Source organism: Megascapheus bottae, chromosome 21 (assembly GCF_031878675.1).
Source record: "Megascapheus bottae isolate mThoBot1 chromosome 21, mThoBot2.hap1, whole genome shotgun sequence".
Lineage (NCBI taxonomy): Eukaryota > Metazoa > Chordata > Mammalia > Rodentia > Geomyidae > Megascapheus > Megascapheus bottae.
Window position 1 is genome coordinate 34,861,078 of NC_143529.1, and position 24,452 is coordinate 34,885,529.

At 42.0% G+C, this 24,452-nt stretch overlaps 1 protein-coding gene across 5 annotated transcripts in view; it reads left to right on the forward strand.

Annotated features, from left to right (window-relative positions):
• Positions 1-24,452, forward strand: part of Gigyf2 (GRB10 interacting GYF protein 2) — a 132,804-nt gene extending 108,352 nt beyond the window's left edge. For 4 of the 5 annotated variants that reach the window (XM_090355052.1, XM_090355055.1, XM_090355054.1 and 1 more), the window contains 9 exons: positions 2,945-3,103; positions 6,583-6,819; positions 8,195-8,317; positions 13,757-13,981; positions 14,077-14,279; positions 15,227-15,381; positions 16,932-17,134; positions 18,444-18,591; positions 24,302-24,452. In XM_090355052.1, the coding sequence (XP_090211178.1) occupies positions 2,945-3,103; positions 6,583-6,819; positions 8,195-8,317; positions 13,757-13,981; positions 14,077-14,279; positions 15,227-15,381; positions 16,932-17,134; positions 18,444-18,591; positions 24,302-24,369 (1,521 nt within the window). In that variant the 3' untranslated portion in view covers positions 24,370-24,452. Of the gene's footprint in view, positions 1-2,944; positions 3,104-6,582; positions 6,820-8,194; positions 8,318-13,756; positions 13,982-14,076; positions 14,280-15,226; positions 15,382-16,931; positions 17,135-18,439; positions 18,592-24,301 lie in introns of all 5 variants that reach the window. The other variant, XM_090355053.1, reaches the window with a different exon arrangement.

Below are 24,452 nucleotides of genomic sequence, written 5' to 3' on the forward strand. Positions count from 1 at the left end.
GCTTCTGGTAACCACCATTCTGCATTTTGTTTCTATGCATCTGACCATTCTGGTATCCCTTGTAAGTGGAATTAAACAAGTAATTTGTCTTTTTGTATGACTTTTTACACTTAACCATAAAACAAACCATAAAAGTGTTTTTTTATTTTTAGGGCATAATAAGAAATTTTAAAAAGTATATACACATTCAGTTTAAATATAATTTTTGTTTCCCAAATATTTTCAGTCCATAGTTGATTGAGGACCAGTCATGTGCCTTTCTCTCCCTCTCCCTCCCTCTGTCTCTCTCCCTCTCCCCCTCCGCCTCCCTCTCTGTGTCGGTTGTGACGCCTGAACTCTGGACCAGGGTGCTGTCCCTAAGCTCTTCAGCTGAATGCTTCTGCCCTACCCCTTGAGCCACAGCACCACACTCCAGTTTTCTAGGGGTTAATTGGAGATAAAAGTCTCTCTAACTTTAGTGCCCCGGCTGGCTTTGAACCATGACTCTCAGATCTCAGCCTCCTGAGTAGCTAGTACTGCAGGTGTGAACATCTCACCTTGCTCCATGTGCTTCTTTAAGAGTTATGTATCAGTGGTAGTGGTTTTTGTTTGTTTTTGGTCATGTGGCTTGAACTCAGCCTGGGTGCTGTCCCTGAGCTCTCTTCAGCTCAAGGCTATTGCCCTATCCTTGAGCCAAGTCCCACTTCCCGTTTCCTAGAGTTTAACTGGAGATGAGTTTCAGGTCCTTTTGGGCCCAGGCTGGCTTTGACCCTTAATCTTCTGATCTCAGCCTCTTGAGTAGCTAGGATTACAGGCATGGGCCACCAAGCCTGGCTCTTATCATAGTGTTTCAGAACCTACTTTTTTGACATTGATGAGTTTTGTTATTTTCATGTCATAATGTACATCTACAAATTTATATCATATTTACTAAGTGGAACTGCATCTAAGTTTATATTGTAGTCATTCCCTAATATCATAATGCTTGTTCCTAAGTTTTCACTTACATCAGAGTGCTTGAAGGTCCTTTTTGCTAAGTCTTCATGTATTTGTCACAGTGAGGTTTAATATTTTTCATGAATTTTCACTGCACTTCATTTTGGGAAATTCTGTTCACTCACCTAGTCCATTTTCTTTTTTTCTTTTTTCTCCCCCCAGTCCTGGGTTTGAACTCAGGGCCTGAGCACTGTCCTTGGCCTTTTCCTCAAGGCTGGAGCTCTATCATTTGAGCCACAGCACCACTTCTGGCTCTTTCTATGTATGTGGTATCGAGGAATTGAACCCCAGGTTTTCATGCATGCTAGACAAGCACTCTACCACTAGTCCCTTGGTCCATTTTTCTGTTGGGGTTTTGATGACTCTAGTTCAATGAATCTCCTCTCTAGTGGTCCCAAAGTCTAGCCCTTGCTGAACATTTCACACTTGTCAGCTTCAAGAAGTGCACGTAAGAACAAAGGGGACTGTGTTAAGATGAGAACTACTGTCACGTTTTAGTTACCCTATGTGTCAGTATAAAAGAGTGACAAAGAAGTATTATCAGTAAGGAAATGCACTTAATTCTGTAGTATTCAGTGTTCCTGAAATGATACAAATAGGATCCCTTTCCCTGTTGTACTTTCATAATGGGGGTGGGGGGAAATGGGAGAGTGTTCTTCAGAAAATGTTTTGGGACACATTCTCTCAGTACTTCTGACTAGGAGAGTAGTCAGGACTACTCTGGGACTTTTGCCTGGATTGTTGATTTGATCTTTGGTTTCTAGTTGATTAAAAGAGACCAAAGGGGCATGGAGTTTGACCTAGTGGTAGAGTGCTTGCCTAGCATGCACAAAGACCATGGTTTGATTCCTCGGTAGCACGTACATAGAAAAATGCTGGAAATGGTGCTGAGGCTCAAGTGGTAAGAGCTTTAGCCTTGACAGAGTCTAAGGACAGTGCTCAGGCCCCGAGCTCAAGCCCAGGAATGGGGCGGGGAGAGAGCAGGGGAGCACACTCTAACCGAGAGACCAACCAACCAACCACAGGAACCAGTGGACAAACCAAAGGCAGAGCTCTAGTGTAGTCTTCTATAGGCTATAGAGTTAATGAATAAATAGTGTAACTGCTTTTTTTTTTTTTTGGTGCCAGTCTTGGGTTTGAGCTCAGGGACTGAGCAATGTCTTGGGACTTTCTCAAGGCTAGAGCTCTACCACTTAAGCCTCAGCACCACTTCTGCCTTTTTCTTTTTCTATGTATGTGGTACCAAGGAACCGAACTTGGATCTTCGTGTATGCTAGGCAAGCACTCCACCACTAGGCCAAACTCCCAGCCGGTGTAACTGATTTTTAAATCAGATTAGACTTCCTGATGTCTTGCAGTCTACTAGCATTCTAAATGTAGGACTTGTTTGTTTGTTTGGGGATTTTTTTTTTTTTTTTTTGTGGGGGTGGTGGTGCTAGTCGTAGAATCACAGCTCCACTTGCCACATTTTGCTGGTTAATTGGAGATAGAATCTTGTGGACTTTACTCTGAGATCTTAGCTTTCTGAATAGCTAGGATTACAGGCATAGACACCTAGCTTTTGTTTGGCTTTTTATTCTTTTTTTTTTTTTTTTCCCAGTCCTGGGCTTGAGCTCAGGGCCGGAGCACTGTCCTTGGACTTTCTCAAAGCTAGAGCTCTACCACTTGAGCCTCAGCACTACTTCTGGCTTTTTTTCTATGTATGTGGTACCGAGGAATCGAACCCGGGTCTTCATGCATGCTAGGCAAGCACTTTAACCACTAGGCCAAACTCCCGGCCCCTGGCTTTTTATTCTTAATGTTCCAACTCTGCATCTCATATATACCGTTCACTCTATATCTTGATTATATTATCTTATACTTACAGAGATTTAGTAGCACAGAAACAGTTCCTCTTCAAATCGTGACGTATATTGATTGCTGGACCCTGCGTTTCACATATAATCTCTCGCATTCTTTTTTGCTTAAGGAAGAGGCTCTACGACGCCAAAGAGAACAAGAACTTGCATTACGGCGCCAGAGAGAAGAGGAGGAGAGACAGCAGCAAGAAGAAGCTCTTAGAAGACTGGAGGAGAGGCGGAGAGAAGAAGAAGAGAGGCGGAAGCAGGAGGAGTTGTTACGAAAGCAGGTGGCCAGATACTTACTCTTTTAAGTTGTTGCTTTAAGTTAGGAAACTTAGTCATAAGGACTTAATAGGCTTGTTAAACCTCCTCAGGGTGCTGAAAATTGCCAGAAGAGGTAACTGGCTCTTGTTATTTTTGTCTGAATACTTCCTTTCTCTTTAAATAATAACCTGTTTTGTAGGGGGAACGTAAAATCTTATCTTCCTAGTTTTTGTTCAGATACTTTGTGAAAAATGTAAAAGACGTATACGAAATAGACAGTTACATCAAATTTCCATAAGTCATTCCTAGCTTCAGTGGTGCTAACGCAGTTTGGGGAGTATAGTATGTGCGTGGTCGAGTTTCATTCTCCTGCGTATGAATATCTAGTTTTCTATCATCACCTACTGAAGAAGACTGTTCTTTCCCCAATTGTATGTTCTTGGCATCTCTATTGAAAATGAGTTGCCTGTAAGTAAATGCATTTATTTCTGGGTTCCAAGTTGCATATTTTTTTCTTGGTGGCATGCTTTGAAACAAAAATTTAAGCTTTAAATTTTGATGATGTTTAATCAAATATTTAATAATTTTGTGTGTTTACTCACTTAGACACAGAATCTTCATATTCTGAATATGTGTGTATTGGGGGATTTGGAAAGCTTGTTTTACAGGTGTTCTACCATTTAGGCTATTCCCCAGCCCTTTGTATTTTAGTATTTTGGAATGCTTATGCCTATGCCAATGTAGGCCTAGATTTCTATCTTTCATCCATAGCTGGGTGAACAGATGTGTCCTACCACACAAAGCTATTGGTTGAGATGGGGTCATGCAAGCTTTTTACCCCAGCTGGCTTAGAACATCATCTGCTCAGTCAGTCTCCACTTTGATTAGCTAATGGTACAGGCAGGCATAAGTCATCACACCAGGACCTGAAGAGATAGTCTCTGATAAATACTTTGCACATATTTTTCCCTTGTGCTATGGCTCATATGTTTTCTTCTGTTAAGCAGAATTTTTGTTTATTTGGTTTTGTTGGGTATGTGCCTTGATTGCAAGACTAGGAGCTGTCCCTGAACTCTTTTTCCTCAAGGCTTGTGTTCTATTAATTTGAGCCACAGTTCCACTTCCAGTTTTCCTGTGGTTAGTTGGAAATGAGTCTCACAGACTCTCCTGCCGGGGCTGGCATTGAATCACCATCCTCAGATCTCAGCTTCCTGAGTGGCTAGGATTACAGGTGTGAGCCACTGTGCCCGGCTTCACAACCCTTTCTTACCCACAGCTGTGCACTAGTGCAACAGACCTTGTTTGTAATTTTGATGTGATATTTTTCCCCCCTTCTTAGTGAATCTAGCTCCGCCCTACCCCTGAGCCACAGCCCCGCTTCCTTGTCTAGAGGAGATAAGGGTGTTGGTCTTTAGTGCCTGTGCTGGCTTTGAACCGTGATCCTCAGATCTTAGCCTCCTGAGTAGCTAGGATTATAGGTGAGAGCCACCCCACCCAGCTCAGCACTCATTTTTAGAATCTGTCTTTTCTCCATTTAAATTTTCTTGTGCTTTTTGTATAGATATGGGTCTTTCTCTAGATTTTTTTTTTTTCCCAGTCCTGGGCTTGAGCTTAGGGCCTGAGGACTGTACTTGGGCATTTTCAAGACCAGAACTCTACCACTTGAGCCACAGCACCACTTCCGGCATTTTTGTGTATGATACCGAAAAATCAAACCTGGGTCTTCATGCATGCTAGGCGAGCACTCTACCACTAGACCAAACTCTGGGCCCCTTAGACTTTTTTATTCTCAGATCACCTGTCTATGTTTAATTAATAAAGTGTCTTGATTACTGAAGCTTTATTTTAGTTTTGGAGTCAGCCATCACTTTCCAGATTTCTTTTATTAAAAATTGCCTAATTGTCTTAATCTTTAGCCTTCTCATTAAAATTTAATACCATCTTCAATGTTATGAGTTCCGTGGACCTACAGCAGGTCCTAGTTCCATTGGAAACTTTTTTTTTTTTTTTTTTTTTGCTCCAGTTGAACTCAGGGCCTAAGTACGGTCCTTGGGCTTTCTCAAGGCTAGAGGTCTACCACTTCTCTTGAGCCTCAGCACCACTTCCGGCTTTTTCTATGTATGTGGTACCAAGGAATCAAACCTGGGTCTTTGTGCCTGCTAGGCAAGCACTCTACCACTAGGCCAAACTCCTGGCCTTCCATTGGAAACTTTAAAACAAAATGTAGCATCTAAAATCTGATGTGTGACAGGAGACTTTCTCTGTAAGAAAGAATGCTGAAAGGAGTTAATGTTGGCTAGATAGAAATAGAAGCTAAACCAGGCACTTCTGGCTCAAGCCTATAACCTTAGCAACTCAAAAGGTTGAGATCTGAGGATCATGGTTCAAAGCCAGCCCATGTAAGAAAGTCTGTGAGACTCTTATTTCCAGTTAACCACCAAAAATACCAAAAGTGGTGTTGTGACCAAGTGGTAGAGTGCTAACCTTGAGGGAAAAAGCTTAGGGACAGCACCTAGACCCTGAATTCAAATAAAAGGGAGAGAGAGCAGAGGGGAGTTGAGGGGTAGTTGGGAGAAGGAGAGTGAAAAGCTACACCAGGAGGACTGGGAGTGGGTCCCTTTGTATTACAGGATGCCAGGCCAATGGATATTTGGGCATTGTCGAAGGGAAAATCTGCTTTCCCAATATTTGTGAGTGGCAGGATGGGAGGATGTTACAGTTAACCTAAACTTTGGAGAACACATCATCTGGACAAGACAGAACATTGTAGACAGAGTAAACAAAGCTATAAAGGTGAAGAGATGGCTGAATAGTGACACAAGTTGCCATGGGCACAGTGAGCTAGTTTCAAAGGAAAATAGCTGAGGATATCTAATAAGCCCAGGTAAGGGGACGGTAATAGAGGATAAAGAGAGAGAACTGGCTCTGTGGCAGGAAGGGAGGAAATTAATGAGGTTGTCTTGCCTAGTAGATGCTTTGATTCCACACATGCCCCACTACCCTCTCCAGATCTTGGTAGCTCCTCAGATAACACCCTGCTTGGCCTAGAATGTGGGAGTGGTACTTCCAGGATGCTCTTGAAGCTGGTGGTGAGCCTCTATGAGATTTTGGATTTCACGGAAGACTTTCAAAGTGATAGCTCTGTGAGCTATTAGAGTTGGACTCTAGAACATATCTTTGTGACCACAAACATACTTTTGTTTTGAACACTTTTTTTTAGCTTACCTTAGTTATAAAGGGGAATTTTTATTGTTAATTTCCACACATATTTACAATATCCCAATCAATCTTACCTCCTCTATCACTCTCCTTCCCAAAACATTTTCAGTGATTTATCTTGTTCTTATAGATTTAAAAAAAATTTGTTACATGTTATCCTAAATAAGGTTTCCACTTTGTCCATAGTTTCTGTATCGTACTTGGAAGAAGCCTTCAAACCGGATTCATTTTTTTCCCTATAACTAATAAAATCTTTTCCTCTTTCATTTTTCCTTTTGGAAAGGAAGAGGAGGCTGCCAAATGGGCCCGGGAAGAAGAAGAAGCTCAGCGTCGGTTAGAAGAGAACAGGCTTCGAATGGAAGAGGAGGCAGCCAGACTCCGGCACGAGGAGGAAGAACGGAAAAGGAAGGAGCTGGAGCTGCAGCGACAGAAGGAGCTGATGCGCCAGAGGCAGCAGCAACAAGAAGCCCTCCGGAGGTTGCAGCAGCAACAGCAGCAGCAGCAGTTGGCACAGATGAAGGTAGAACCCTAGGCACAGCCAGAGGAGCCTTTACTGACTTGTATTAAGGCAGATGCTGGCAATATTGGTAGCTGTGAAACCACCCTCTGTCATTAAATATTACTGGTGGATATTCGGGTAATCAGTAGAATATGATGTGTATATACTTTGGGTTAGGCATTTAAGCCAGAGAAGCAATACAAAGAAGAGGTAGGACATGAGCTATGATATAGACATAGACAAGGTAGCTGTTTGTTTCATAAGTTTGATAGGGAGCCATGGTCTTTGGAATGCCTTTCTGTACCAGTACTAAGACAGAAGAAGGTCATCATCTTCCAGAAAGAGTTTGGATTTCAAAGAGTAGAAGAGCTTATTCAGCATGTGAAGTGTAGTAATGTTGAAATGTATACTTAGAAAAATAATGTAAGCCAGGTGCTGGTAGCTACTCAGGAAGCTAAGATCTGAGGGTCTGGTTCAAAGCCAGCCTGGATATGAAAGTCCATGACACTCTTACCTACAAAGAACCACCAGGAAAATGGAAGTGGTGCTGTGGCTCAAGGTGATAGAGTGCTAATGTTGAGCTGAAGAGCTAAGGGACAGCACCCAGGCCCAGAGATCAAACCCCACTACCAACAAAAAATAGATACTTTTTTTTTTTAAATTAAGAAAACAAACAACAGGGCTGGTGGCCTAGTGGTAATAGTGCTTGCCTAGCATGCACAAAGACCCAGGTCCGATTCCTCAGTGCCACATACATAGAAAAAAGCTAGAAGAGGTACTATGGCTCAAGTGGTAGTGTTCTAGCCTTGAGAAAGCCCAAGGACAGTGCTCAGGCCCTGAGTTCAGTCCCTACGACTGGCAAAAAAAGAAAAGAAAACAACAACAACAACTAAAAAAAAAAAAAACAAAAACAAAAACAGCCAGGTACCAGTGGCTCACATCTGTAATCCTACTATTCAGGAGGCTGAGATCTGAGTATCACAATTCAAAACCAGCCCAGGCACAAAAATCCATGATGGCACTTCATGCCTTTATGGGTTAAAAATCCTTGTCAGTGTAACCATTATTTCGTTACTGCCATTGTGATTATATTTTGTGATATGTGATAATGCTAGATATAATGCTAGATGTAACTAATTTGCCACCAAAAATGATAAAGCAAGTATAAATGTGTGTGTGTGTATTTTTTTTTTCAATTTGTTTAAAATAAACCTGGGTCTGGACAATTGGTTTATAAAAAAAAAACAAGCAAACAAAAGTATGAGAAAGGAATAGACAGATACTTAGTGAATATTGCAAATGCTGAGGGAAAAAATAGATTTTTAACTGTACTTAATTATGTCTTTGTCTCCTATTTACATTTCCTCAATATTTCTGCCTCTCCATTTCTTTTTAGCTTCCCTCTTCTTCAACATGGGGCCAACAGTCGAATACAACACCATGTCAATCCCAGGCCACGTTGTCATTGGCTGAAATCCAAAAATTAGAGGAGGAAAGAGAACGACAGCTTCGAGAAGAGGTAATTTGTAAAGAGAGATCTGCCTGAAAATCCTTCTACAAGATGGATTAATGGCTCCTAAAGATGGTAGTCACTGTCTGAATTGGTGTGTGTTTGATTTGCATACACTTTTACCAAATACTTTAGCCTATAATTTGGTCAGCTTGGCATATAATTTGATCATTATTTAGCCTATAATTTGGTCGACTTCAAGAATTTAATAGAAATAACATAAGATTGAGTAACATAGATGTTCAGTTTCCTTAAACATTTTTTTGTAACTCTTGGTCATAACTCATAAAAGCACATAGATTGTTTAGAATTATAGGTAAGTTTTGTGGTGATACGAATTATATGAATTTAAATGTTTATGATACATATTATGTTAAAGGGGGTAGGCATTCTTGACTGGCCTAGAATTTTTCTTTTCTTTTTCTTTTTTTACCAGTCCTGGGACTGGCTTGGGCACTGTCCCTGAGCCTCTCTGTGTTCAAGGCTAGCGTTCTAGCACTTCGGCTCCACTTCAGTTTTTCTATTTATGTGGTACCAAGGAATCAAACCCAGAGTTTCATGTGTGCTAGGCAAGCACTCTACCACTAAGCCACATTCTCAGCCTAGAAAATCTTAAAATGGGGGCCAGGAGCATAGCCTAGTGATAGAGTGCTTGCCTAGCAAGTCCTGGGTTCAGTTCCTCAGTACTACATACACAGAAAATGCTGGAGTGGTATTGTGGCTCAAGTGGTGGGGTACTAGCCTTTAAAAAGCCCAAGCACAGTGCCCAGGCCCTGAGTTCAAGCCCCAGTACTGGCAAAAAGAAAAATCTTAAAATGTGACAAAATCAAGTACTACTATATTCTAAAGTTCATCATACTTTAGGAAGGATATAAAATAGTTGAGGAAAGATGGTATGGATAAATAACAGTTCTCAACAGAGGAGGAAATAGATGAATTTATAAGAACAGCTATTAATGTTTCATTCATTGATTCATTTAGTACATATTTACTAAGTACTTAAAGTCTGGGGTTATAATTGAGGATAAAGCAAAGAAAACACCTGATAGTTGGGAAGATGAACAATAAACGTTAAATAAAGAATACATGGTGGTAGGGTGGCTTATTCTTGTAATGCTTGTAGAAAGTCCGTGAGATTATTTCTTAAGGAAAAAAAAAAAAAAGAAGCTTGGCACCAGTGGCTGATGCCTGTCATCCTAGCTACTCAGGAGGCTGAGATCTGAGGATCAAGGTTCAAAGCCAGCCCTGGCATGAAAGTCCGTGAGGCTTATTTCCAAGGGACCACAAGAAAACTGGAAGTGGTGTTATGGCTCAAAGTGGTAGAGCACTAGGGCTTGGGGACAGTGCCCAGACCCAGAGTTCAAGCCCCATGACCAACAAAAAAATAAAATAAACTTATAAGAGAGAAAGCTTCCCTGGAAGTATAGCTTAATTACAGTAGAGCACCAATTGGGCAAGCAAACTGAAAGTTCAGGCTCAGAGTTCAAACTCCAGCACCAAAAAACGTCAACAGTGTTGGAGAGAGGGAGCACAAGTGCCAGAGAAGATACTGTGGGAAGGGCAATGTGAAGGTCAAGATGGTGCTGGAGATGCCATGGTGGCTTGTTCCCTTTTGGGTCTTGTGCTTTGGGAAAGCCTCTGAAAAAGGTGCTAATATAGCCAAGTCCTGTAGAAGTTGCTTTATGGGTATATAATTTGAATGATCAGTTGGTTAAAGATTGTAGGTTGTTTCTTTTGAATCTGGGTTGTGTTATATACTGAATTAGAAGACCATGGATTACTAGAGCAATGGGAGTTTGTCTAGGCATATTTACTGTATGAAGTGCTTAATGTCATCTAGTAAGTTAAAATGTTTCTTCACCTTGAAAGTTGTTTTTTTAAGAGTTCATAATTGTTTAATTTTTTTATTGTCGGGATAATGTATATAGAGGGATTACAGTTACATTCGTCAGGTGGTTGGGGTACATTATTTCTTGAAACTTGATACCCCTTCTCATGTTTTTGTCCCTCTTTACCTTACCCCACCCCTCCCAGTCATCTTGTTTCCCCCTTCCCTTCCCTATTTCAAATAAACCAATAAGTCTGTATGCAGTATACCAGTATACAAATTCAGATACATTAACTTCATGAAAAAACATAAAAGGCGGGGGAGGGTGAACTTTTTTTTTTTTTTTTTTTTTTTGGTCAGTCCTGGGCTTGAGCTCAGGGCCTGAGCACTGTCCTTGGACTTTCTCAAGGCTAGAGCTCTACCACTTGAGCCTCAGCATCATTTCCAGTTTTTTTTTCTGTGTAGTGGTACTGAGGAATCAAACCCATGTCTTCGTGCATGCTAGGCAATCACTCTACCACTAGGCCAAACTCCCCACCCACTTTTTTTGTTTTGTTTTGTTTCGTTTTGTTTTGCCAGTCCTGGGCTTGAGCTCAGGGCCTGAGCACTATCCTTGGACTTTCTCAAGGCTAGAGCTCTACCACTTGAGCCTCAGCACCATTTCTGGCTTTTTTCTATGTATGTGGTACCGAGGAATCGAACCCAGGTCTTCGTGCATGCTAGGCAAGCACTCTACCACTAGGCCAAACTCCCAGCCCCCCCCCCTTTTTTTTTTAAATTGATTGATTTTGCTGGTACTGGACCTTGAACTCAGGCCTTTCACTCTTGCTTGATTTTTTTTTTTCTTTCCCCTCAGAGTTAGAGCTTTGTCACTTGAGCCTCAGCTCTTCTGGCTTTTTTTATGGTTATTTGGAGATCAGTATCTTTTGAATTTATCTTCCCCAGAGTGGCTTCAGATGGATCCACAAATCTTGGCTTCAAAATTTTCTACTTTGATTTTTAAAAAAACAAAAACCATCTTTCTCTAATAAATTATCAGCAAATGGATGCAGAGTTAGAGCATCTTCAAGGCTAGAAAGCCCTTCAATAATTTTGATTTCTGCTGAGTGAAGAATTATAGTGGTAATGAGAAAAATCATAGCATATGTTCTTTCCCTCTTTTCCTCTCCTCTCACCTCTCTTCCCTACTTTTGGTCCCTTGATCTTCTCTTTCCCTCTTCCTCTTTCATTCATTAACTTTCTTATGTTCCTTCCTTCTTCCCTCCCTCCCTCCCTCCCTCCCTCCTTCCCTCCTTCCTTCCCTCTCTCCTTCTCTCTCTCCATTTCTCTTCATCTTTTTTGAAGTATTTCATCCATTTTTCCAGTTCTGTTTTTTTTTTTTTTTTTTTTTGGCCAGTTGTGGGGCTTGAACTCAGGGCCTGAGCACTGTCCTTAGTCTTTCTCAAGGCTAGAGCTCTACCATTTAAGCCTCAGCACCATTTCCAGCTTTTTCTATGTATGTGGTACTGAGGAATCAAACCTGGGTCTTCGTGCATGCTAGGCAAGCACTCTACCACTAGGCCAAACTCTCGACCTCTCCATTCCTTCTTTTTAGCTTTTAATATATGGTGTCTTGTTTTGAATTTGTCTGAGACCTGATTAATTGATTGATTGACGGTACTAGGGTTTGACCTCAAGGCTTCATTCTTTCCAGGCTGACAGGAGATCACTGAACTTTACCTCTAGCCCTATTTTTCACCTGTTTTTTAAGGTAGGGTCTCACTCTCCCCCTGAGCCTTGGTCCACCCAATTTCAGACTTCCCTTCATTGCTGTGATTTCAGGCTTAGTCTTGCACTCAGATCTTAGCCTTTTATACACATGACACTGTGCCAGGCTGTAAGTTGAAAAAGAGGTTCCTTTTGTTTTTTTCTGCATAGGTACGCATCAAACCACTGTTCTCCCATTCTCAACCTCCCAAATAGCTAGTCTTATAGGATGAGCTACTGATGGTTGGCTTGTTCTTTATTTTTATAGCTTTGTACTCTTGCACAAATACTTTAGTGGATACTTTGTATTCACTAAAACAAACAAGAGTTTGTTTTAGTAAATATATCATCTTATTACTTACAATAGGTTCATCAAATCAGAAGTTTTCCTTTTTTTCTCCCGGCCCTCTTTTTTCTTTTCTTTTTTTTTTTTTTTTTTTTTTTTGTGGGTCATGGGACTTGAACTCTGGACCTGGGTGCTGTCCTTGAGCTTTTCAGCTCAAGGCTATCGCCCTACCCCTTGAGTCACAGCCCCACTTCCTTGTTTTCTAGTGATTAATTGGAGATAAAAGTCTCAGGTCTTGGGGCAGGGAGTTTGGCCTAGTGGTTAAAGTGCTTGCCTAGCATGCATGAAGACTCAGGTTCGATTCCTTGGTACCACATACATAGAAAAAAGCCAGAAGTGGTGCTGAGGCTCAAATGGTAGATCTCTAGCCTTGAGAAAGCCCAAGGACAGTGCTCAGGCCCTGAGCTCAACCCCAGAACTGGCAAAAAAAAAAAAAAAAAAAAAAAAAAAATTCTCAGATCCTTTAGAGCCCAGACTGGCTTTAAATCATGATCCTCAGATCTCAGCCTCCTGAGTAGCTAGGATTCCAGCCCTGTTTTCCCTTTGTTTCTCCTCTGAATTTTCTGTTGTTTTTGTGTTTGGCTCTTATCTGAAAAACACATATTAAATGTTTGGTAATTTCAGTTTATCTATAATAAACTTGGTAGTAAAAGCTGGTTAGGGGTCTGGTGGATTTCCCACAGAGGTGTCTGAAGCTGTTTTCTGTTGGGGAATGCCCACCTATTTATCAGTAGGTGTGATTATGTGTACTTGCTAGTGTACCCATACAGTACCCTGCCCATCTGATTCAGCCTTTCCAAACAGAACACTAGGCAAACGTTGTCTGGCTAGGTTAGGGAAAGTCTGCTTCTCAGCTTACTGCTTTTTTTTTTTACAGATTGCCATCTTCCTCTGGGGTATACCTCCTTTTCCTGTAGGATCAGCCTGTTCCTGAGCTTCCTTTGCTTATTGGGCCTGTCAGTGCTATTTATCATTATGTGCTTTCCATGTTTTTATTGTTGTTGCTGTTGCTTTTTGGTTGTTTTTGGTTTCTGTGCTGGGTCTGCTGGGCACTGGCCCTGAGCTTCTTTGCCAAATGCCAGCACTCTACCACTTGAGCTGTACTTCCACTTCCGGCTTTTTGGTACTTTATTGGAGTTAAGACTTTCATGACCTTTTCTCCCTGGGCTGGCTTTGATCCTCGATCCTCACTTGTGCACAGCTTGCTTTCCAGTTTTTTTAAATCTGTTCTTTGTCTTTACTGGCTGATGCTTTTTAGACAGCATATGCTTACTGTGATTTTGACGGACTAGGAAGTCAACATGGACGTTTTATTTTTATGCTTAGATAAAACACCTTTTTAATTAGTAAAAACTAATTCCACACTTGATCTTTTTAATCTCTTCTGTATGTCTAGAAGCTTGCATCTTTATTTGCAGCAGAAGGATGAGCCCTATCAAGTTGGTTGTCTTTAGCTGCTGTATGTTAGCACTCCATATCGCGTATTGCGCTCAGGAATCCTGAGCCAGCTTCTGTTTTTCTCCAACAGCAAAGGCGTCAGCAGAGAGAACTCATGAAAGCTCTCCAGCAGCAGCAGCAGCAGCAACAGCAGAAACTCTCAGGTTGGGGAAACGTCAGCAAGCCTGCAGGTTCTACAAAGTCTCTTCTGGAGATCCAGCAGGAAGAGGCCAGGCAGATGCAGAAGCAGCAGCAGCAACAGCAGCAGCAGCAGCAGCAGCAGCACCAGCAACCAAACAGAGCCCGGAATAACACAGTGGGTTCACTTCCCTAAGCTGGCTTTCTTAGGGCCTGCTGTTATATCTCATCTTTTCAGTATGTGAACCATACTCATTTGTGTTTCTTTGACAGCATTCCAACCTGCATACCAGCATTGGGAATTCTGTTTGGGGCTCTATAAATTCTGGTCCTTCTAGTCAGTGGGCCTCTGACCTGGTCAGCAGCATCTGGAGTAATGCTGACTCTAAAAACTCCAACATGGGATTCTGGGATGATGCAGTGAAAGAAGTGGGACCTAGGAACACAACAAGTAAAAATAAGAACTCCAGTCTCAGGTAGGGCTCCGCGTGACCACCACCCTTTCATATCTTGATGGGGTGCGGGGCTGGTAGAAGTACGAGATGATGGGTGTACTGAGAGTGGAGTTAGTTTTCATCTGTGTCCAGGCACATAAGTCATTATTATGGTGATCCTTTCTTCCCCATGGAAGCACATCTATTTACATTGCTTCTTGGGATTTTCCTACTGCTGAGCACTTAGCCACTCCCCTCGCATTTTCTAGATGAGTATTACCTTAAACCTTTCCGTTTTTGTGACAAGTTAGTTACATTTCGTCTTCATCTTTCTTTCCTCAGTTAGAGTGTTGTTGAACAACCGTGGGTTTCAGCACTTGATGCATAAACTCATATCCTTACACTACCACTTTTTAGCTGTGTGACCTTGGGCAGAAGAGATGCTCTTTTGAGCCTCAGTTCCCTCATCAGTAAAAGGAAGTTAATGATTAAATCAGTGTGTGTGAAGTCATTAGTAAAGCGCTGGCACATGGTAACTACTTAATAAATGGTAGTGTTGTCAGGATTTTTTTTTTGATTGACTGCTTAAGAACAATAAATGCATGTTAGTTACTTGTGCATCATTGCTGAGCACTGTGCTGTAGGGCTTTGCATAACGGTGTTTTTATTCCTTACAACCCAAAGTATTCTTAGCGCCATTTATAAGAAAACTGACCACGTAAAATGAAACACCTTACCAAAGACAAATAGGAAGAATTACATCTTTTCTCTAATAGAAGGCCTGTGCTCGCAAACTAGGATATGTTAGCAGAGGCTAGATTTAAGGGGTGTTTCAGTCCAAGTGTTTGGACTTTCTCCTTTTATGGAGCTAAGAACTGAATTACTGAACAGCTATCCAGTGTTTTCCAAGACATTATTTATGCTGTTAAAGTTTAATTATGTAGTGACAGTTTCTGGGAATATAATATTGCCCTATTGTTTTGCTTTAGTAAATCTGTAGGTGTGTCTAACCGGCAGAATAAGAAAGTAGAAGAAGAAGAAAAGTTGCTGAAGCTCTTTCAGGGAGTAAATAAAGCCCAAGATGGATTTACGCAGTGGTGTGAACAGATGCTTCATGCCCTTAATACGGCAAATAACTTGGATGGTAAGAATGGGAAGGGAATCCCAGCATGTGAAATGACAGGATGCAATGTAAGGGGCCAGAAATTTAGCCTAGTGTTAGAGTGCTTGCCTAGCGTGCAAAAAGATCCGAGTTCAATTCCTCGGTGCCACATACATAGAAAAAAAACAGAAATAGTGCTGTGGCTCAAGTGAATAAAGCTCTAGCCTTGAGAAAGCCCAAGGACAGTGCCCAGGCCCTGATTTCAAGGCCCAAGACTGCCCCCCCCCCAAAAAAAATTGAAATGAAATGTAAGAAGGCCAGATTCCATACTTGGAATAAGAACTTGGCTCATTATTGTGTTATTTAGGGGAGAAAAGTCTTTAATAGTAAGGTCAAGTAAGTTGTGCATGGTTGCCAAAGAGTATGTAATATTTCAAGACGATAATGATTTTTTTTTTTAAAAAAGACATGCTGCTTGTTTTATGGGGTATATTGTCAGATTCATTAGATTCATCTTGGGGACTGAGGCCAGCCTAGGCAAGAGAGAAGACTGAAGTGATGTGACATCTCCACCTTCTTACCTCTGCAGAGGTGCTGGGATTGACACAGAAAGCAGAGTTACTTGGGGATAAAATTATCTGCAAAATTTTTTGTTTGTTTGTTTGTTTTAGTGAGCTGTTTACAGAGGACTTATCTGGGCAGACTAGTAGGCAGAGGGATCTCTGTAGCTGATACTTCAGGTTGAATTAGTCCACCTCTGATGCCTGGCCTAAAGCCAGAGAGTCTGTTAAAAACAGAAGTAAAGGAAGGAAAGGTCCCTTTGAGGCCTTGTAACAGTATCTAAGGGTCTAAACATCTGCAGAGAAACAACTATAAATAATGGTAATGGCTACCATCCATTAAGCACCTACCATGTGCTAAGCACTATCTAGTACTAACATGTTATCCCAACAATGAAGTTCTGATACTAAATTTTAAAGATACTTTTACAGGGTAGATGGTATTGTCCCCATTTGTAATATTAGGAAACAGAGGCTCCGAATGGTTAAGTAACTCATCAAGGTCACACAGCCAGCAGACTTACAAAATCAAATTTTTAAAACCCATGTTTTTCTAGCTCTGGCATTTGTGCTTTTGTGTAGTAGTCCCACATGATTTGGCATTTTCATTTGATTTCTCTAAACAGAAAATGTCTCAGTGGATTAGGAATTCTGGGAGGACATAGCTATACTTCAGTATCTCTCTTGGTGCCTGGCATAAATTACACACTTAATGTGAACTTATTGAATTAAAGGAGAGCAAGAATGAATCTCCAGGTTACTATAATCCTAAGCAAATAATTGTTTCAATGTGACATTAGTCAAATTAAGCCTTGTGATATGTCTTTGTATCAGGTAATTTTAGACATCACGATAAGTGTTTTTTCCATTTCTACATAGTAGATTAAGTAGCATTTAACCCAGTAGCTACAGAGTTTCCCACAGTGTATTAGGTATATCAGTACCAAAGCCTGAAGCTACTTTTGTCATATATTATACTTATTAATTATTTCACTGTTACTGTCTTGTGTTTTTGCCCCTACCACGTTGCAGTTCCCACATTTGTTTCCTTTTTGAAAGAAGTTGACTCTCCTTATGAGGTCCATGATTATATCAGGGCCTATTTAGGAGATACTTCTGAGGCCAAGGAGTTTGCCAAGCAGTTCCTTGATCGTCGTGCCAAACAGAAAGCCAACCAGCAGCGTCAACAGCAACAGCAGCAGCAGCAGCAGCAGCAGCAGCAGCAGCAGCAACAGGTATAAAGTAATATAGTGCATGCAGTACCTCTAGAATTACTGTGTGGAAGTAATTGAGTAGCCAGAGAAATAAAAATTAGAACAAGAATTCCATTTTTGCACATAACATAATGACAAAACCTTTTTGAAATATCTAGATTTCATATTTTCAGATTACCTGTCTCTGCTAATTTCTCAAATAGAAAATAAATCCATTTATTCTGCTAGTTGCCATTTTCTTGATTCCTGTGTGTGTGCTGGGGAAACTGCAGCTCCGTGTACTCATTATAGTGAACAGAGCCACACTGTTGGTGGATAGTTCAGATAGTGTTGATGGGGCTCTGAAAGATAGAGTGTTCTCTCATTATTGGTTATTCTATAAAGTGAACATTCAGTTGGAAAACATTGAACTGTTGTTCCTAAGGAGGAATGTAAAGAATTAAATTCTGGTTATATTTTCACCATGAATTCCATATATAATTCTGTTTTACATGTATTTCTGTTTTTAAAAATCTTATTTAATATATGCTGATTTATTTATTAACATTTAACTTCTGACTGAACAAAGATCTTCTAAAGAGTCATAGGTATGTAATGGGCTAATGGGTAAATTATGAGGAATGACAGGTATCAATACCTGAACATCACCAGGAAAGATGTGAAGCCATCCAGGAGCACTTAGTGTCTTTGGAACTTGTACCCACGAGTTAGGTGTGTCCTTCCAATGTTTTCTCCATTCCTTCCCCATTGCTGCCATTGAAATGGCCCTTGAGCTAGCTCCTTGAAACTTAAAAGGAATTGGCCTAATAAAGCACGATAAGCATAAAAGCTTGGTGGACTACTTCACAGTCTTAACCAGTTGGCAGTAAGTATTGATTTGCTGGCAAGATCCCTTCTGGAATTGCTGATAGGCATAATGTACAGATGCCTTCATTGATGATATTCTACCAGGTAGCTCTCGGCTTGTCTGTACTCTGTCCCCAAGGCACAGAAAGCTAGGGTAGATGGGAAGGGGTATGCATTATCATAGTACAAGTGCTTGTTTGTGATTATTTACAATGTATTTCATTTCCTAGTGAGTGGCATAGATGGCATGACAGTCAACCTGGCACAGCAGAGTAGAGAGTTTTCCTGGAAAGGTTTAAGTGGGATGTTGGCATGTAAATGAGGCTCAGTGGCCTGTTCTCAGATTTAATGTTTTCAGAGCTATAGTAGGCTTTTTGTCTCTATATGTACTTAATATGATAAGGGCAATTTAGCCAATTCTAAGAATCTTAGGGCTGCAACTGCATCTACAATGTATTCTCAGGTGTGTTGTCTCATTTCACAGGACTCTGTGTGGGGGATGAATCACAGTACACTCCATTCAGTATTTCAGACCAATCAAAGCAACAACCAACAATCCAATTTTGAGGCTGTGCAAAGTGGCAAGAAGAAGAAAAAGCAGAAGATGGTCCGAGCAGATCCCAGTTTATTAGGTAAGCACTGGCCTGGCATCTTAGCTGGTGGTGGGAGGCACGGGTGAGGACAGTGATGAGAAGGGCCCTATTCAGTGTGGTTATGAAGATTAATATTTAAATTGGTTTAAAAGAAGCAGCCAGCATTTCCTGGGCTTCTCAGTGCAGAAGATGTGCCTCACATGTGTTAGGGGATAAGAAAATTACTAACATTATAGGATGCTTTAAACTTTCAATTTAGCTTGAAAGTAATAAGGAAAAGCAATTTAAAAAATTTTGGAATCACAAATGTGATTTGGTTTGGAAGCAGGCTTATGAATCTGATCATGTGTTCAAGAACTGATATTCGTTGATAGCTACCATCTGTATCACATAACCCTTGGATAAGGTGCTGTCCCGATTCTCACAATTAGTAGGCCAAGGCCTGTTTAGAACATTTCCCAGTGCCACAGCTCTCAGTGGAGGAGCCAGATCTTCAGAGCAGGCCAGTTTCTTTTCATTATTTTGTGCTATTCTTGTCTTTCATTGAGGACTAGTATCTTTATGCAAAGCAGTTTACGAGCAAAGATAACATTTGAAAGAATGGGGTTGGTGAGGAATGGACTTTCAAGATTTACAACAAGTACCTCTGTTTCTTAAATGATGGGTTTATAGCCATCTTCTATTTGTGAATGTACAGTAGGTTGCTATAAAACCAAACTGTCTAGAGTAGAGTGAGTTGGCAGAGTTGGCAGGTTGGAGTGTTAGACTAGTCAGGAACCTAACTAGAAGGCTTCAAAGACCAGTGAAGATACACGTGGCCTAACGTAGGGTTTTGGTAGTGGTGATAGGAGAAGTTAGATGAGTTTCTAACATCTAAGGGATGGGATCATCATTTGCCGAAGTAATTTGCACTGGAAATGACACAGATGTAGAGGTGGCAGAATGGGACTGGTTGTGTATGAAATGTCTGAGTTGGGGAAGCAGAAGGCATGTGAGAGCTTGGTAGCTGTCCCAGCAAGAGGCTCTGCCCCAGAGAAGTTTTGGAAGAGCCAAGAACAAAAACCTGACTTTGAAGACTGGTTCCTGAGATTGGTGCCTGAAGGAGGGTTTGGGAATAGAGATATGGTCAGATGCTGGTTTTTTTTTTTTTTTCTGTTTTATGTTAAGAATGGACTGAAAAGTGAAATTTTATTCAGTTTTGACAGAAATAAGTAAATAGATTTCTGTGAGTCTAGTTTGAAGCCCTTGCAGTTTAGTCTGGGCCATGAATTTGGAAGCCTGTCAGGAAATGGTCTCTTGCAAGTGTTGTCAAGCTGCTGGGATTATTCCATTGCTCAGAAACTCTCCTGTGAGGGTGTGCAAGGATGTGCACTTGTACAGATTAAGGTGGAACTTAATCTGAAAGGAGAAGGAAGACCAATAAATCTGTAAAAGAGGAATAGAACTTCAACAAAGTATTGAAAAAGCGTATGCGCAAGTTAGAAAAGGACTGTCTTGAGAAAAGGAATGCTCAGGGCCAGGAGCATGAGCCTAGTGGTAGAGTGCTGGCCTATCATGCAGGAAGCCCTGGGTTCCATTCCTCAGAACCACATACACAGAAAAAGCCCGAAGTGGTGCTGTGGCGCAAGTAGCAGAACCTTATCCCTGAGCAAAAAGTGTCTAAGGAGGGGCCAGAAGCATGGCCTAGTGGTAGAGTGCTTGCCTAGCATGCGCAAAGATCCCCTGGCTTGATTCCTTGGTACCACATACACAGAAAGAGCCAGAAATAGTGCTGTGCCTCAAGTACTTAGAGCCACTAGCCATGAGAAAGTAAGTCCAAGGACAGTCCCCGGGACTGACTTTAAAAAAGGAGGAGGAGGAGGAGGAAGTGGTCATTGCTCATTTCTGCACCACTCATTTCCATTTATTCTTTTTTTTTTAATTTATATATTCCCTATAGATTTACAGATTGGGGAATTTTTAGTAACTGTCCATTAGCCTCAAGTTCACTATGCAGAAAATGGAAAAGTAAGTTTTCATTTCATCTAAAAAAATCCATTGGAAAAAGCAAGCCCTGATTGAAATAAGTGTTCATCTTCTCTGTAACCCCAGCTCTTCAGGAGGTAGAGACCAGGAGAGTCCCAGTTCCAGGATAGCAAGACGCAGGCATGGTGGGGTGATTTACAATCTCAGATGCATGGGATGTAGAAAGGAAGTTCATGTCCCAGGCTGCCCCTACTTGAAAATGAGCTAAAGGTAAAAAAGGGTTGAAGGGGCCAGGAGTTTGGCCCAGTGGTAGAGTACTTGCCTAGCATGCATGAAGACCCAGGTTCCATTCCTCGGTACCACATACATAGAAAAAAAAAGCTGGAAATGGTGCTGAGGCTCAAGTGGTAGAGCTCTAGTCTTGAGAAAGTCCAAGGATACTGCTCAGTCCCTGAGCTCAAGCCCAGGACTGGCAAAAAAAAAAAAAAAAAAAAGAATAGGGAAAAAAAAGGGGGTGGGGAGTTGAAGACTGTGGCTAAACTGGTAGACTGTCTAGCAGATTCAAGGCCCTGAGTTCAAACCCTGGTTCTGTACCATTACCAATATTCTCAGACAGAGCCAAGAAGATTGGGGCGGGGGAAAGAGAGGAAGAGAACAAGAGCTCTTTGCTTGCTTCACTTCTAAAACTAACCAACAGAGGGAGCTCCAGAGTCATTTCCTTTCCGAAACAATCCTCTCTTCTCTGGTTTCATGCTTTAGTTTTTAGAACGGGCCAGTGTGAATCAGTGACGTGCAGTTGGACCATACCTAGATGTCCACAATGCCATTCTCTTCCTTGTGAGGACAGTCTCACTCGACGTGAGTGTGTCTCTTCTGAACCTGGCAGGATGTGATCTGTAAAGTAACCATCATGGGAAATGCTCTCTCCTCTGAAAGGCAGCGGCCTTGGTTTTCATGGCAGCTCGACCAGTTTGGTGGGGTTTTCTTGTTTTATTTTAGGTTTGGGTTTCGTGGGGGCTTTTTGATCTTTGGTTGTTGATGGTCAGGGCCTGGGTGCCGCTCCCGCTCCTCTTTTGTGCTCAAGGGGTTGGCACTCTACCACTTCAGCCACACAGCTCCACTTCTGGCCTTTTGGTGGTTGATTGGAGATAAGAGCCTCGTGGACTTTCCTACTGAGGGTGACATCCATTCACAGTCCTCGAATCAGATCTGTGGAATCCTGAGAAGTCAGGATTGTAGGCCTAACATGACTAGGGCTTTATAAATAGTTACACCGGACTATGCCCTAGTCACCAATACATGCTAGCAATTCATAACAGCCGGGATTGGGGGGGTGGGGGAGGGATTGGCATCTTTCTTCTTGTCTTTGCATGAAAATTAGGTTTCTTTGTTTTTGTTCTTTGTCAGTCCTGGTGCTTGAAGTTAGGGTCCGAGAACTGTCATTGGGCTTTCCTCAAGGCTTATGCTCTGTTACTGGAGTCACAGCCCCACTTCTGGCTCTTGTATATGTGTTGTACGGAGGAATCACACCCGGGTCAAGGACTCTACCACTAGGCCAAACTCCCAGCCCCCAAAATTAGTTTTTAAATCAAGTTTCTACTACTGTTCTGTATGATATTATGTTAAATTGAGGTACAGAGTGCATTTCCTTTTGTATCATGTCACCCCTTCCCTGGCTCTCTCCCAGTTTTCCCCTTTCATTCCTACCACAAGTTGTCTAGTTCATTTTCCACAGTGTCTAGTGAGTACCACTGTTAATTTGTTTACCCTTTGTCCTTCCATTTCTGTGCCTTTCCCTTTTGCCCTCTAAAAGATAAGCAAACAAGAAAAAAACCAAAATGGCAACAAAGAAAAAAATGCCTTATTTCCACTTCCTGGAATTCTTTTCCTTCCTTCCTTCCTTCCTTCCTTCCTTCCTTCCTTCCTTCCTTCCTTCCCTCTCTCTCTCTCTCTGTCTCTCTCTCTCTTTCTTTCTTTTTCTTTCTGGTTTGGTTTGGTTTTTTGCCGGTCCTGGGCTTGAGCTCAGGGCCTGAGCACTGTTCATGGACTTTCTCAAGGCTAGAGCTCTACCACTTGAGTCTCAGCACCACTTGGCTTTTTTCTATGTATGTGGTATCGAGGTATTAAACCCTTGTCTTCATGCATGGTAGGCAAGCACTCTACCACTAGGCCAAACTCCTGGGCCCCCCCTAGAATTCATTTCAATAAATATTATTTTATTTGATCAGAGATAGACTATATTATTTGGATTTTTTTTTTCTTTTTGTTGGTCGTGTTGCTTGAACTCTGGGCCTGGGTGTTGTCCCTGAGCTCTTCAGCTCAAGGCTGCCACCCTACCCCTTGAGCTACATCATCACTTTTTTCTGGTGGTTAATTGGGGATAAGAGTCTCATGAACTTTAGTGCCCTGGCTGGCTTGGAACCTTGATCCTCAGATCTCAGCCTCCTAAGTAGCTAGGATTACACGCCTGTATTAAATACATTAATCACATGCCACCTTTCACAGATTGCTTGGTCTTTAGGTTCTTAGACTTATCTAACTAAATCATTACTTCAAAAACATGAACTAGGCACAGGAGTTTGGCCTAGTGGTAGAGTGCTTGCCTAGTATGCATGAAGACCTGGGTTCAACTCCTCGGTACCACATACATAGAAAAAAGCTGGAAGTGGTGCTGAGGCTCAAGTGGTAGAGCTCTAGCCTTGAGAAAGTCCATGGACAGCGCTCCGGCCCTGAACTCAAGCCCAGGGCTGGCAAAAAAAACAAAAAAACATGAACTATTAGTCACGCATGGTGGCCCACACCTGTAGTCCTAGCTACTCAGGAGACGGAAATTTGGAGATCTGAAGATCGCAGTTCAAAGCCAGCCCATTAAAGTCCATGAGACTCTTAATCTCCAGTTAACCACTAGAAAACCGTAAGTGGTTGGTGCACTGACTTAAGAGATATGGTGCTAGCATTAAACTGAAGAGCTCAGGGGCAACCCAGGCCCAGAGTTCAAGCCACACGACCTAAATAAATAAATAAGTAAGTAAATAAATAAATAAATGGCTTTTTGTTTCCAGGGGAGAGCGGTCTTGCAGAGGGGCAGCCGTTGGCTGGGGAGGCTGGGGCTGGGTGTGGTCCTCTCTACTCCTGTGTTACGACTGCTCAGCTACTTCTGCTGCAGTTTTCTTAGTAAACAAGTATGTTTATTTTTTCAAATCATGAAATTTTGAGTCAGTCAATTAAGCTGTTTCATTATGTAAGGCATTCTTGTTTGCTGTTGGAACATTTCAGATGTGTGTTTGTTTGAACGCGTGAACACTGAGATACAACAAGGCGGGTGTGAAAACCCACCCGTGGTAGCAGGCGCTTTGGGAATAGAGGGCCTCGCCTGTCTGCTTTCGGTTTTCGAAAGTCATCTGAAGCGTCAGGGACTCATCCAGGGGAGTAGTGGGAAGGCTACCTGGGAGCCTCTTGCTCAACACAGGACGTGTTTGTTGTCATTTTTATCAGTCTGTGCTTGTGGATGTTATTGAAAGAGTAGATGCACTTGACCCCTGGTGTTGTGTGTTCCGGTGAAGATGGTGTGTGACTGCTGCCTGTGGCCCTCCCTCTGTGTGCCAGTTACTCTAGTGTGTGCACCTGAAATGCTCACCGGCCGGGGTCTGTTTCTTTCTCTCCTCCCTCCCCTTACTGCCCAGCTCAGGTGCTCAAACACTTGCATTCACGCAAGCCTACTACTTAGGAATTGGGCTCTTTGATTATTGGGGTCCTCACTCGTCACCTCTTTTTTTCCCTGCAGGGTTTTCAGTCAATGCGTCATCAGAGCGACTCAACATGGGTGAGATTGAGACTCTGGATGACTACTGAGCCGCTGCTGCCCCAGCCCTCCCTCGCTGCCGCCGACCACACGCTCTCCACTTGGACACATCATGCACTCGTCATTTGCTCTC